We start from the raw sequence: 16386 nt of genomic DNA on the forward strand, positions 1-16386 counted from the left end.
CAGTTCGTAAAATAATACTACATTCTTGCTTCGATGCACATAAAAAATACAGACTTTTTTACTTATTCTCACAACCAAATTGGCTACCGTCGATTACGCTCTAAAATAACGTGCGTCTACCTTCGTTCATTAACAGAGAGCGAGTCCTTCCTTTTACCAAGGAACAGGAAAAACGTCTTCTGTTTCTTTTAACATTTGAAAATCAAAATACATGTAGTTAGGCGCAGACTCTATGCTGGGCTACCGATTCGCATTTTCTCTTTGCCTTTGAAGAAACTTAAAAGCAAGAAATGCACAAGGCACAACATACTTGGATTGGAATAAAACATAAAAGAGGTACCACCAGCCCAAAAATAAAGGTACAGTAAATGTGTTCTACCTCGGAAACCATTCGAAATAGTGCATGTGTCAGTATGAAGTTTTCTGTGTCAAACGAGCGTTCTTGTCTTACCCCTGAATACTGACCATTCTTCCTGATCATGCTATATAACATCAAGACAAAAAACAACCTATACAAAGACCTTATTAGTATAGAAAAGTTAGACACATGGGTACACATATATTCAGTAACTTACCTTGGTAGCACAGTAAATGTCATGAACACAATGCACTCAGGGTAGGGCTGAGAACATTTTTCCACACGAGTAACATTGGTGCCTTCCCCCTCCCCCACTCCCCTTTCGTTCACCTCACACATACATTAGTTGCGACTCCTTGGGATTATAGTATAATTTACAGAAATAAACCTAAATCTAGTGAATGTGGAAATGGTTTTCTTCCGCTGCTGATTACGATACATGTTGTGTACCAACTGCACACCAGGGACGCCGATAAGCGCCCCCCCCCTCAAACTGATATCTCGAATGGCCGCGTGTGTGTCACTTGGTCGATAAACTGGTCCTGAATGTTGTGGAGTTAAGATTGAATTCAGAAACTTTCTGTCGGAAAATCATTCTCCTCCACTTAAGAGTATCTCCAAAGAAACTCCCAAATTTCATGCTTTAGGTTAACGTATAATTAGAATTAGCACTGCACTATAACAACCGGCTGCTTCGTTTCCAGATTTGTTTTCGCGGCATGGAAGCAGGGGTGCCAATGTACGCGAATCGAGTCTATTCACGGATTGCTTTTGACAGCATCTTCGGCTCTATGTTTCAGAAACCCATAATTAAATATCCGCCGTCATAATATGCCACTTGCAATGTGTGTAGTGCACTCTTTCTTTAGTTCAATAACACAACATGAAGCCAGATTAAAGGTTCAATGTTTTTAACAGCAAATTAATATTACGGAAAATACGTGAAGGGCGCCCTTGGTCGCAAATTTCATATGCCAATAACTACGTAAATATCAGCCGTCACAATACGCCACATCCTGTATGCACAGTACACTCAGTCTTTAGTTCAATAACACAACTGAAGGTTCGATTAGGAGATATGGGCAGCTGAACATGGCACAAAATACGCGCCCCCGTCTGCAACTTCCGATATCAATAACTCAGTAAACGTTCGCTGCTAATCGGGCCGTTAATGTGCCATATTTAGCTACCCATGTCTCCAAACTGGAGAGTAAATCTGGCTTCATGGTTCGTTATTGAACTAGAGAATGAGTCTTCTCTAGATGCTGCAAGTGGGAAATCACGACGACGAATATTTATTGAGTTATTCACAACCTAAGCCGAGGGCACTAAGCGCTTATTTTCTGCCATATTTAGTTGCCCATAGCTCCTAGTCTTACAGGTAATCTCGTTTCATGTTTCGTCGCTGAACTAAAGAAGACGAAAGCAGCTCGTGAGAATGAAATTACAATGAAATGAACACCCTTAGCTGCTTACAGGCGTTGACACACGCCAACGGGGACAGATGAAAATGTGTGCCCCGACCGGGACTCGAACCCGGGATCTCCTGCTTACATGGCAGACGCTCTATCCATCTGAGCCACCGAGGACACAGAGGATAGCGCGACTGCAGGGACTTATCTCTGGCACGCCTCCCGCGAAACCCACATTCTCAACGTATTGTCCCGCACACAGCGAAATTTTATTTAGTTGCTGACATCCAAAGTTAGCAGACTAGGGCGCGAAGCGCTTATTTTCTTCCATATTCAGCTGGCCGCTTTTTGTAATCGGCCCGTTAGTACGGCTACATTATTTGTTATCGACTAAAGAGTATCCTGTGGATGCTTCAAGTGGGATATTGCTTCGGCGTATATTTATTGAGTTTTTGGCATCCGACGTCTAGGGTGCCAAAGCGTATTTTCTGCCATATTCAGCTGCCCGTATCCCCTAGTCGGACCTTTATTCCGGCTTCATTTTTCGTTTTTGAACTTAAGAAAGGGTCTCCACTGAATGCTGCAGGTGGGATATTGCGATAACGAAGATTTATTGAGTTGTGTTTTCTGGCATATTCAATTGCCCCTATATCCTAGTCGGCCATTTAATATGTCTTCATATTTTGTAATTGAAATAAAGGTGAGTTCTCCAGTTGGCGTAGGGAAGGAATTGCGATGGCGAATATTTATTGAGTTACTAACATCCAAATTTACGAGCCGAGGGTGTCAAGAGCGGATTTTCTCTATATTCAGCTGACCATATTTGCTAGTCGGAGCGTTAATCTGGCTTCATGTTTCGTTATTGAACTAGAGAATGTGTGTTCTCTAGATGCAGCAAGTGGGATGTTGTGATGGCGAATGTTTGAGTTACTGATATCCTAAACGGATTTCTGCCATATGAATATGGCCATATCTCATGGTCGGACCGTTAATCTGGTTTCATGTTTCGTTATTAAATTAATGAAGGAGTGTTCTCTGGTAAATGTAAGAAAGAAGTTGCGAGGGCGAATATTTACTGAGTAATTGATATCCAAATTTAATAGTCGAGGGCGCCCAACGCGTATTTTCTGCCATATTCAACTGCCCAATATCTCCTAGTCGAACCGTTAATCTGGCTTCATGTTTCGTTATTGAACTAAAGAAGAAGTGTTCCTGGATGCTGCAATAGGGACACCGTGCGGTTGTAGGCGCTTCAGTCCGGAACAGCTAGACTGCTACGGTCGCAGGTTCGAATCCTGCCTCGGGCATGGATGTGTGTGATGTCCTTAGGTTAGTTAGGTTTAAGTAGTTCTAAGTTCTAGGGGACTGATGACCTCAGATGTTAAGGCTCATAGTGCTCAGAGCCATTTGAAACTTTTTTTTTTTTTTTAAAAGAGGGACATAGCGACGGCGAAGAATATTTATTGATTGGGTTATTCACATCCAAAGTCGAGACCGCATTGGCGTAATTTTCCGCCATATTTCTTGCTCATGTCCGCTAGTCGGCCCGTAATCTAGCTTTATTTGTCGTTATTAAACTAAATAAGGGGTGTTATCTGTATGCTCCAAGTGGTGTGTTCTGACGGCTAAGATTTACTGAGTTGTTGACACCCGATGCGTAGGGCGCCAAGCGCATATTTTCTGTCAAATTCAGCTGCCAATATCTCCTAGTCGGAACGTAATCTGGCTTCATGTTGCGTTATTGAAATGAAGGAGTGTTCCCTCGTTGCTGTGAGCGATGAATTGAGACAGCGAGTATTTGTTGAGTTACTTACATCCAAATTTATTAGCCGTGGGCGCCACCGCGTGTTTTCTGCCAATGTAGCCGCCCGTATCCCTTAATAGGACAGTTAATTGGGCTTCAAGTTTTGTTATTAAACTGAAGTAGGCTTTCTCTATGTGTAATACAACTGGCTTATTGCGATGTCAGATATTTATTTAGTTACTGACATCCGAAATTAGCGACCATCACGTATTTTCTGCGATATTCAGTTGCCGTTATCTCGAAATCGGCCTGTTAGTCTGGCTTCATGTTTCGTAATTTGACTGAAGTTGGCGTGTACTAAGCATACTAAAGTGGCATACTGCGACGGCGGATATTTATTTCATTGTGTGTTTCTGAACTTGGGGGTCGACGTCGCGGTCGAAAACAATCAGCGAGCTGTCTCTAGTCGTGTACCTACCGCCAGGTACCGAGAACTAATCTAGGTACGAAGCTGAGTTCAAGCCAGTACTTTAATGTAATAGTGTAACATCATTTCACTGTTTTACATTTACTTTAAATTGTATCTTTCAGTTCTTTCCACATTTCAGAGACCACTCTCTATGGAACACACGGAAAACAACAAATGTAATGCAAAAGACGTAATACTGCTATTGCAATGTCTTCTTTATCCATCCTCATCTTTGTAGAAAGTTGATATTTCTTAAATAAATAACTGAAAATTATATTGGATTGCCTATAAAGTTTTAGGTATAATCTTGAAGCTGTGTGAACTATTTGCACTTCCTTTGTACCACTGTACAACGACCATGACTGTACACATAATGGTATTTTTAATTTTACTGATTTTGTCTGTATAGATGCCACACCTACAGCCACTGATTCAGCGATCTGTGAGCATTTCTGCGTGTAATTTTGGTACGTACTTGTAGTTTTTCGAGTCTCATAAATATATAACTATAATATTGACTTAGCATCTGTGTTGAAGATTCCATTTAAAAATGAGTGGGATCATCACACTGGTTGGGTGCAGGACAAAATATCATTTAGATGTAAAATAAAATGATTAGAAAGTTTCTAGGGATCTGATATAAAGAAACAAAATGGATGCACTTATAGTTCACAAAGCGTCCTCTTGAAAAAGAAAATCGTAAATTATTATGGGCTGGCGAAGCTGGGCCACATTCAACATCATGACTAATAGTCTTCACTGGCCATGTTATATCACAGCAGCTCCGTGTTGCACAATCACGCAGATGACCCGTGCGTCGTTACTGAGTCGCCCAAGGTCGGTGACTGTCCCAGGGCAGCCCAGAGATCTACAACACCAACAAGAATCACTTCTCCGCTTTTGGCAAGGTTAATGTGTTTTTCTTAATACCAGTCTGTATAAATGGTAACAATACTATGTTACATCTGCTATTAATCTAAAATCTGTACATATTTTTATTTATTTATTTGACCTTTAGAGGATTTTCTCTATTTAGACATCAAATATACAATTTTTATGAAAGAATATAACAATATAACGTACAGTATAAAATATAAAGGATCATATTAGTAATATCAGTGCTATATATTTACACCAATCTTCATAATGAAATTACCAATTACTTTCTTTAGGTCAGTAGCTCCTAGAGGAAGCTGATAACCCAGTCACTGTATCAATTAAATAAAATCCTTCTGCTCGTCGTCATATTTGGAACAAGAAAAGAGGATGTAATTTACATCAGCGACTGTATCAGAGTTACACTCACATACGGCAGAACTGTAAAATGTTTATTCGAGATAAACGAAGTGGGAAGGATGCATGGTTGAATCAGAATCGAATTGTGGTTGATGTTAGGAAATGGTTCAATTGAGGCCTCTTGAACCACAGTTTGAAGATGACTTGAGGTTGCAGCATTGCATAATAATTACATTACTGTTGTTTAGGTTCATCGCTCTTCTCTTGCCAGTGGATTAGAGCAAGATCCTTGACGCCATGCATATAATCCGTATACGGTGTTTTGTAGTGAAATATATTGCCTGTTGATATCGCTTGGTTAGTTAAGATGTGCACGTCTTGATTAAATTTTATACCCACAAGAGAAAGTGCCCATAGAAGATTAATAATTTGTTTTTTCTTATGACAGAATTTCCTTAATCACAACCAGGGTATATCAATTAGTTGATTTATCCCAATGCTGATATTTGTTGTTTTTGAGGATGGTCTGGGAATCTGATATGATTATGGTCCTAGATAATGAAGCTGGAAATATGAATTTAAGGCGTTTAAAATTGCACTGCCTCTGCCATGAAGATAGAAGCTCTCTTGGGTAATCAGTTTATCTTCAGGACTTGGAAGCTGGGAACAAATATAAGTGCATCTAGTACATACTTCTTGTGAACTTTTGATCTATCAGTATAAAGATAAGTGAAATCTGTCCATTTTCCGTAATGCACGGGTGAAAGCTGATTTTATTAAATGTGTATCCCAAGCAACTCATTTAGAAAAGTATGATGGTAGTTAAAAGCTGAGTATTTCTGTATCGTACTCAACATTGGTAATAGACTGAGGTGGTAGAATACAGTGTGTTGAAACTAGAGTAGATGGCTGGATTTTTAGTTCTTCTGTTAGAAGCCATCCTGATACATTTAATGCTGTCTTTGGTTTTATAGACTGAGCTTTTCTTAAATGCCATGCCCTGAACATAAAATTTGTCAGCAAGCATTTGTCTTATTTGTCAAGGGACATCTCCCTGCCTCCACTAATAGCGCTAAAATCGTTAAAACTGAACAAACCTCCAGGACTTGATGGAATCCCTATCAGATTCTGTAATGAATTTGCGGCTGAGTTAACCCCTCTTCTAAATACTTCATAGATCCCTCGAACAAAACCGTACCCAGAACTTGGAAGAAAGCACATGTTACACCCTTATACAAGAAGGATGGTAAAAATGATCCACAAAACTATTGTCCAATATCCTTGACATCAGTTTGTTGTAGAACCTTAGGACTTATTCTGACATCAAACGTAATGAGGTATCTCGAACGGAATGGCCTCCTTCATGCCACACAGCTCGGATTCCGAAAACATCGGGCTGTGAAACCCAACTCACACTTTTCTCACACGGCATAATGAAAGCCTTGGATCGAGGCAATCAGGTAGATGCTGTATTTCTTGATTTCCGAAATGCATTTGAATCAACAGTACACCTACATTTATTGTCAAAAGCACGATCATATAGCAAGTGAAATTGTGAGTGGGCTGAGAACTTTGTGGTAGGGAGGACGCAGCATGTTATATTGGATGAAGAATCATAGACAGATGTAGAAGTAACTTCGAGTGTGCCTCAGGGAAGTGTATTGGGACCCTTAATGTATATTAATGACCTTGTGGACAATATTAATAGTAACCTCAGGCCTTTTAGAGATGATGCAGTTATCTATAATGAGTACTGTCTGAAAGAAGCTGGTGTTGATAAGATTTCAAAGTGGTGCAAAGATTGGAAAATTGCTTAAAATGTTCAGAAATGTAAACCTGTGCTCTTCCTAAAAAGAAGAAACATAGTATTCTGTGACTATAATATCAATGAGACAGAGTTGGACTTAGCCAACTCATACAAATACCTGTGTGTCACACTTTGTAGGGCTATGAAATGGACTGATCACATAGGCTTAGTCATGGGTAAAGCTGGTGGTAGATTGTGGTTCACTGGTATGATACTGATGAAGTGCAATCAGTCTACAAAGGAGATTGCTTACAAATCACTTGTGCGACCAATACTAGAATACTGCTAACTGTGTAGGACCGTACCAAATAGGACTAACAGGGGTTTGAACGTATACAAAGAAGGGCAGCATGAATAGCCACAGGTTTGCTTGACCCATGGGAGAGCGCCACGGAGATGCTGAAAAAACTGAACTGGTAGACTCTTGCAGAGAAACGTAAAGTATCCCGAGAAATTCTAAGTTTCAAAAACCGGCTTTAAATGATGACTCTAGGAATATACTACAACTACCTACGGATCGATCTCTCATAGAGATCTTGAGGACAAGATTAGAAGATTTGCAGCACTCACAAAGGCATTCAAACAACCATTCTTCCCGCAGTCCATACGTGAATGGAACGGGAAGAAACTCTAATAACTGTTACAATGGGACATACCCTACACCAAGCACTTCTCAGTGGTTTTGCAGAGTGTAGATGTAGATGCAGATTTATTGGAGTCGAGCGCGTAGCTCTGAATTGTAGACTGTCTAATTTAGCAAGGAGTACTTGTACACATGCTTCGTAAATTACAAAGGTACAGACAATTTTTCCGTTTACGGACACAATATTAACATAATATTCAAGAGGAAAGAACAGAAATAACGCTGTTTCTTGTAATGCTTCCTTTATCTGCAATATTCGCAACATCTGGTGACAAAGGGGACAGTTTATTGTGCAGGCTGTTTAAGATTTTAAAGCAAACAGGTGATTATTAGTATTCTGAATTTCAGGTTTTCAATCCTGTTTCCCGTTTCATTTGACTTATCGATACTACTAAAAAATTCGAGTGCCGCGGTTCTGCGACGCTTGTGATTGGAGCAGTATGTTCCAAATTCGGACGCGGGAATATTAAGCTGTGTTTCAGCGCTTGTGCGTAGATAACGAGGAGACACTGAATGAGATTACGCATAATATTTGACAGTGCTTCGGTATACGTAGATAAAACTACCAGCATAGTACCATGACTTCCACTGACTAAAGACGGAAGTGTTTTTCCGCTGCGTGATTGTACATAACCCCACAATTTGTTTAAAGTATCGAAAGTTTAGGGGTCAGATACTATCATGGACTAACTTAATATTAGTCTCAGGGTGTTTGCATGTGCGCTGTTCATATAATCATGTCTACGCCGTGTAACCGATTTAGTCCGAAGCACGTACTGGCGGTAGATGTTACGCGCAAGATGATGTATATTTTATTTTTCTTCATTATTGCAGTTTCTTGCGCTGTCGACTGTTCAGTGCTAGATAATGAAGTGCATGATACCAACGACGTAACATGTGCTGTCCCAGAAACACTGCGACAGGAGATAAAGAACTATGAACCTGTTGTGAATAAAATAATTGATAGTATCGTGTATGGAAGATTTCGGGGTAGAACGTGGAGAACACTGGCGTATTTCGTTGACAAATTTGGAAGTAGAATAGCTGGTTCTGAAAATCTAGAAAATGCAATTGACTTCATGCTAAACCAGTCCTCACACTTTGGTTTAGAAAATGTACATGGTGAAGAAGCTGTTGTTCCTCACTGGGTCAGGTGAGTACAGAAGTATTACCTAAAGTTACAGTATATACAATGTGTTTTAGATCCTTTTTTATGAGTTACCTCTATGAATTTTTTTTGTATTACTTTAACCAGTATATACTGTTCTATACTACAGTGGTAGAAAACAAGGAATTGTTAGCACAGTGGACCAAGCTTGAATGTTTCGTCACACAGTTTGTAATAGATAAATGTACAGTAGAAGAATTTCTATATTTGTATTGTGTAAAAAGTAGTGAGTTGCAATTGCTAACTCTTGGGGGAAAATAATTTATGGTGATGTTTAGAGTACAAATAGATGTACACATTAATTTGCAATATGAATGTAAAATTACGTGTTCCACATCATGACGATTTATCGTGCAAAATGTTCCATGGAACATGAAAGTAACTAACTAAACAGTATGTTGTATATTTTTTGAGTAGCCTTGCTTCTGTGTGATACTTGTACTGGTACTGTGTATGGTGTATTTATTTCCTGTCAGCAAGTTTTGCAGTGGGAAGAACTGAATAATTCCAAAAGCTACAGATTCTTTTATTGTCATTTTATGTATCTGTTGGTTGACCGAGTCCAGTTTTTAGCATTTAGTGCGCATTAGTCGTCTTCTTTCTCACAAGTGTTTATACTGTGCAGTGTCAAGTTTTTTGTTAAGTTAGTACGTTATTTAACTGAAATCAGTGTGCTGAAGGAAACAAATGTAAAATAGAGGAAATAGTTGTGAACTGGGTAGAGTTTTAAACTGGTGATTATTTTTAAATAACAGGCATTTTAGATTATACCATAATCTGTTTACTCAAGTAGAAAGTTTTTGGCACTTACAGTAGAATATTTATTTATTTTTCCTTAGGTTGTTTTACATGATATCAGACATAACAGTTTATAATAGGCAAGGTATAATAACAGTAGAAACATATATACCTTTTCACACACACATATTATGTGGTTAAATATTCATGTAAGTGATTCATCAACACAAGTGTTAATTCCTTGTGTTGGATGTATTCTAACTTATTTCACATGATGTCTAGTGCTATTTCAATATTGTTTGCTAACAAGCACAACATTCAAATACCCAGTAAAGAAAAACACACATAGCAAATGTTATATTATAACTACATGAGATAAGTTTGCACTCTCTTGCTAGGTTTTAGTGTAGTCCCACATATTTACTGGTCAGTCCTATGAAGGTACAGCTTATCCATGATAACTTGGTGTTTTTACTGGTGCTACCTAAAGTGAAGGAAGCTGGCACTAGTTAAAGGATTTTCATATATGTCAGAGCCCTGCCAACATTAAGCTGCCCCTAGATGCGAAGTATTACTGTACATATTGTTAGGATAATGGTGCCAGTACTGCACAAAACAGCTGATGCTGTTTTTATCTCACCAGTCTTTTCCCTTCGGCATTCCCAATGCGGGGTAAGGTACTCCTCCTGCCATTCCTGACATCCACCGCACAAATTGTCAAGTTGTTGTCGACATGCTGTAGTCATGTAACAGTTTTGTTTTTTCTTCAAATAATGACAGTACTTTAATACTCTTCATGCATTCTGGGAGCTAACTGTAAAAAAAATTCTCTGTTCTTGTACAGGGACCTTGTTATACAGCAGATGTATGAGACCGTAGCATACCTGTAGCATTGAGTCTCCATTTACTGTGTTAGATATATAGGAATAAGTTCAAGCTAATTTTTGGACATCTATTATCTACATTAGTTTCCCAAGACAAGCACTTTTGTACCAACACACCAAGAACTTCTAACTACTTGTCTCATGTATATATGTGTTCCCGAGTGTAAGACTGGTTATGTATAGCTCTGAAAACTTCAACTAAGAGGGAAATATTTGAAAAATACTGTTTAATTTTTAATTGTATATAACATTGGCTAACACACAGTCCAAATTATAAAATTGCATCTCTGCAATATAAGGTAAAGGTAGATTGCTACTTACTGTAAAGATGACACATTAAGTTGCAGACAGGCACAACAAAAATATGCTAATACATTAGCTTTCGCCCAAAGCCTTCATCAGATAGGGAAAAACACACACACACACACACACACACACACACACACACACACTCTCTCTCTCTCTCTCTCTCTCTCTCTCTCTCTCTCTCTCTCTCTCATCATTCATACAAGCAAACACACCTCTCACATGCATGGTCGCCATCTCCAGCAGCTCAGATCAATATATATAAACCTAGGTTTACTGTACGTTGTTCGATATAATTTGTTGCATCTGCACACATGAAGTGAGTAAACACAAAAAATGGCTGTTTTGCTTTACTTGTTCATCTGAACTGTTATACAAATCAAATTTCAAGTTTATAGTGCATCTGAAAGTGAACCAGATGTTTAATTGCATGGCCTGAAAGTGATGAGAAAATCACTGTAAACTTTTGTATCATTAAAAAGATATCTAACAGTTTTTTTATATTACACTGAAGAGTTAGTTTTTTCAATCCTGTCTCCAGTTATTTTTGAATTTCTGAAGTGTGTGTCGTGTTTAATAGGGGCAATGAATCTGCTGTCTTGGTATCTCCAAGAATTCAGAAACTGCCTATGCTCGGTCTTGGTTCAAGTGTTGGGACACCACCAGAAGGAATTAAAGCAGAGGTTCTTGTTGTGACAAGTTTTGATGAACTTCGAGAGAAAGCTGCTCTGGTAAGTACCATATATCTTAATTTTTTAAAAATTTATCCCAGGGCAGATATTCATGAAACACTTCTGTATGATTTTATTCAAATAGATGTAGGGTGTGAAGTACTGTCTGGTGGAAGCTTTAATGCAGGTCAGTATCTAAAGGTACTTTAGTTCCTTTGCAAGTATCTTAAGTCTCTGATGTGGTATCTCATTTGAAGAAAATTATCAGTTCCATCCTTTCCTGCTGGGGTTGGCTCGTCTGAGTGTTTAAGACTCAGGGCAATGCTTATGCTATGGGCTTTCTTGGCTCTAGGCTTCTTATTTAAGACATTTAGTGGTAAGAACTAAATCACTTGTGAAAGAATCTGTGTTATACTGCAGATGATATGCTACTGTTGTCCTGTTTTCTGCATAATTGAACATTTAGTATGAACAGACATAGAAAAAGTATCTAAAGTTGTGATGCATAATACCATGCCACATAAAAAGCTCTACAACTTCTTCATGTTAAAAGCAATTTGAATTCTTTTAGCACCCATACCTCAGGACTTTAGTGAGGGAAACCTGCCATACAGCCTACAATTGTTTGTACCACTCACTAGGCATACTTTATGCTAATAACTCTTGCCATTGTTTGATTTCTGCCAGTTTTACTTTATCCTATCTTTTCGCCACGATATTTATTTTCCATGAATTACATTGTGAGTAATGAATTATATTCTGAAGAAAAGAGGATATGATGAATAGTATCGGGGCTATGGAATGAAGTGAGATACGTACAAGTACTTTTTTTACAAGTGCAATATGCCAAAATGACTTAGTTATATATGTTTTAAGGATCTTCATAGAGGTGTGGTTCAATGACAGTGGATATGGCCTACCAAAGTTCTTTAATTCACTCTTAAAACCTTTTATGTTTTTCACATGACATTTGATATGCGTGGGTAGTTTATCAAATACATGTGCATAGATTTACTCTGTTGATTCAAGACTCAACTGATTTGGTCTCAGGCCTTGCAGGTTCATTTTCAAAGGGCAGTTACACACTGCACTGAGGTGACAAAACTCTTGGTAGCAATATGCACATATACAGATGATGGTAGTATCTCGTATATGAGGCACATCAAATTTGAATACTTGAAACATTAATTCATTTTATTACATAAATGAGCAAAAGATTTACTTAACTTTGACACAGTTCTTTGCTACAGTATTGCTTTATAATTCACAACTGTCTTTGACTATGAAAGCATCACTTGATGGACTAAGTAACATACTGTCTTGAGGTACAGTGTTCGACATTTACAACAGTACAAGTTGATCTGAAACTTTAGCAATGTGTTGGTCTTAGACTATGATGTTGATCAGTGTAGCTGAGGTCATGAAGTGGGCTGAGGGTGCCACTATACTGAGAGAGAGGGCATGTGTTTTGGGGTAGAGGGAGATCTCCCACTGATTGTTGTGTATTGCAGCGAGCCCTTGCTAATGTCTGTGATATCGATCCACGTTGCCAACTTTGGTGTTGCACTGTGATTTCTTGACAATACCACAGCCAGCTTCTATGGTATATTTATTGTAGGCTTCCACTCTGCCCTATGGCTTTTTTTCCTTTTCCGCCGTTGTTTTCCATATTTCCCCACCAGAAGTCCCGTGTTCAGGGTAATCTGGCTTACTGGTACTCTGTCTTCTCTTGTCCTGTCTTCTTGACTGTCCTGTTAAGTTGAACACTCGGTGACATTCATACTTCTCTCCAACCTCTTGCTCTATTGTTGTGCTCACTAGTGGGCCCATAAAATCCCTTTCTTACTATATTGTTATAAGAAGCTTCACAAACCACGAAAACTCTTTGCTGCTGATATCACACTGTTTTGCCTAGTAGTTCTGTCTTAGATTAAGTTTATAAAGAATAACAACAATTTATAAGAAAAAAAATCAGAGAAAATAACCGCTAGTAGTGAACATGAGATGAGATACAACAGAGAACAATCAACTGATAAAACACATATGAGCTGAGTTCTCAGACAAAAAAATGTTAATTAGTACCAAGATAGGTGTTCCCAGTTCCTCACTTACAGGATTTTCATATCTTCTCTGATTGTTGACAGAGACATGTAGTCTAGGTAGTCAGGACCTCTTAATCCTTGAATGTGTTCCATACACACTTGGTGGACTTTCCTCACTTTTTGGAGCATGAAATGCGTTTCAAATCCAGTGAAGTGTCCTAGTTTTTTAATTAATTTTTTTTGTATGATGTTTTACTCTCCATATAAATTGTATACTTCTGTGTTTTTAATGTTTTCCATTCTGTTGTGGTTGTCGTGGGTTCCTCCAAATATATTTCTAGAAATTTCAAAGATTTTTAATTTCACCTCTTCTGATTTTGTTGATGTTTAAATCTTACAAGCATGTGTTATGAGAAGTATGATAAGAGTCTTAAATATGTTTGACTTTGAACTTCTAAAGTTGATTTTTATTATATTCAGCATTGCAAAATAACACCTTTTTTCTTTGAAATCGTTATCTGTAATTAATGTGGTATTTTTACTATAGATTGGGTTGAAAAAAATATTACAGTATTATCAGCATTATTCTTTTTAATATTTTGTCACTTGAAGTTTAATTTGGTTACAGAATGTCACCTTTCTTCACATTAATTAATATTTTTTTGTCTGTCATCTCAGTTCAGATGTCTTTTCCAGTTGCTTGTTTTCTGTTGTTTCTGAGCTTATGTTCATACTAGCTGTTATTTACTTTGATGTTTTTTCTCGTCAACTGTTGGGATTCTTTATTAAAATGATATAAATTATCTATTGGAATCTTAACCTTCCACACATTCCCAGTAGATTTTCAGTCTCTTCATAATAATTAATTTCTTTTAATAAGTTTTGAGAAGAGTAAGATTTACAAATAAACTTTTTTACTTAGTTTCATTTTCTTGTTGTTGGCTGCAGTTCGTCACATCTAGGGGTAGATTCAGAGGCTGAAATTTTTCACTTTGAGGGTTCCAGATGATTTGACAACTGTTAAGTAAGTCTGCTGTGTAATTTATGTTTTGTTTCTTTTTTTATTATGTCACATTCTTCTGTATCACACTGTCTTTATGATTTCCACTCCCATGAAACCAAAAATTATGTTGTTATTGCCAAACATAAAAACACATCTGATTCCATCACAGGAAAGCCTACTACTTCCTCATTCTGCGATACTAACAACATTCCAAAGAGTTTACAAAACAGAAAGAGTTTACAAACTTTCTTGACAAAAGAAGAATCTGCACCAAGTTATATCCTTATTTTGTAAATGAATCCAGAAATAAATGTAATAATTAGTGTCAGATTGTGCAATTAATAATAGGAATTTTAAGTGTGCCAGGTGTTTCGTAATTTCAAATGTTTCTAAAAGAAGAGTAATTTTAACTGTATATACAGAATTAATACATATCGATTGTAATGAGGTAATTTCTTTTTATACATTTTAGCCCGAAATTTAACACATTGTATACATAATCATAAGAAATTCATTTAGTTAAACAGTTGAGTTAATGTTTGCTTATATAAGAGTCGAAAATATTACTTGTATTGACTACTTCTGTTAAAGAAAGGTAATGCTAGAGGATGGTGTCCCTTTACACTGTCCAGAGACCTTCACTACCATTTGTGCTTGAGACATCTTTCCATTTTTTCTTTTAGCTTCCAGTGACACAGTCATCATCAGCATATTGCATAGTTTCCTGCCAGTGTCAGGGTCTGCATGGAACACAAATCTCTCCATTTTCTCTGCACTTCCCATCACCTGTCTGTTACTACTCTGGTGTAGTCTTCTCCTCTCCCTCAAATGCTTTCAGGCACTCCTTTAACCCAATTGTGTCTTGGCCTTCCCCTTTATTTCTTACCCTCCATTCTCACTTAACATGTCTCTTTTGAGGTACTTTCTTTATTGTATATGCCGAGCTCCTCCCTTGTGATGTGGCCACTGCTCTTACAGACGTACTGCAGGTAAGCAGTGGACACTACTGCTAGGTATTCTACTTCAGGAGATTGCATGAAAACAGTAGACATCAACACAGCTTACTAGGCTATTTTCCTTCAAACCCCATGCAACCACCATGGCATCAGGGGCAGCAGGTGCCACTAATATGCAGCGTGCATATCTTGGTAAACAGTGACTCAGTTCCCAGAATGAGATTTTCACTCTGCAGCGGAGTGTGCGCTGATATGAAACTTCTTGGCAGATTAAAACTGTGTGCCCGACCGAGACTCGAACTCGGGACCTTTGCCTTTCGCGGGCAAGTGCTCTACCAACTGAGCTACCGAAGCACGACTCACGCCTGGTACTCACAGCTTTACTTCTGCCAGTATCTCGTCTCCTACATTCCAAACTTTACAGAAGCTCTCCTCCGAACCAGTTGCAGGCATCTTTTTGCTTCTCTGAGGTCACATGTCCATATAATGCCACAGCAATATTCCATCTGCATATGGGTGATTACGTTGTCACTCGACCACTCTGCAGCTAGTGCACTCTCTGAGCTTGATGCAGGCAGCATCTGCAACCCATCCATTGGAGTCATCTTGCCCTTGCTTTGACCGCCGGCTGAGTGATGCACACTGGACTTCCGCTAGCTGCTCCTAAGTATATGCTTTGCTGAACATGTGTCTCAACCGTGCATGAGCCCACAAACTCGCTGGACCCTATTGCTAATCATCCTTGGCATTCTAAGGCTCATCACCAATTAAGGCTTTCATGGACATTTTTACAGTGAGCATCTTTGAGGCAACGTTAAAGACTACCTTTTTAGTTTGTAATGAAACTGTGTGGACCACTGTCCCTAGAAAATGTATCTACATTTCAGTTGCTGCTTGTCGTAACCTTCAGCCATGGACAGAAAACTCTTCTCATCCATTCTCTTCACAT

The 16386-nt window shown here is 38.4% G+C and overlaps 1 protein-coding gene across 3 annotated transcripts in view; it reads left to right on the forward strand.

Annotated features, from left to right (window-relative positions):
• Positions 1-8081: 8081 nt before the first annotated feature.
• Positions 8082-16386, forward strand: part of LOC126244289 (carboxypeptidase Q-like) — a 78461-nt gene continuing 70156 nt past the window's right edge. For all 3 annotated transcript variants that reach the window (XR_007545376.1, XM_049948225.1, XM_049948224.1), the window contains exons 1-2: positions 8082-8822; positions 11346-11496. Coding sequence is in view for 2 of the 3 variants with exons in the window: in XM_049948225.1 (XP_049804182.1) it covers positions 8386-8822; positions 11346-11496 (588 nt within the window). In the remaining variant the exon portion in view is untranslated. The remainder of the gene's footprint in view (positions 8823-11345; positions 11497-16386) is intronic.

The sequence above is a fragment of the Schistocerca nitens genome, chromosome 1 (genome assembly GCF_023898315.1).
Source record: "Schistocerca nitens isolate TAMUIC-IGC-003100 chromosome 1, iqSchNite1.1, whole genome shotgun sequence".
In the NCBI taxonomy this organism is placed as follows: Eukaryota; Metazoa; Arthropoda; class Insecta; order Orthoptera; family Acrididae; genus Schistocerca; species Schistocerca nitens.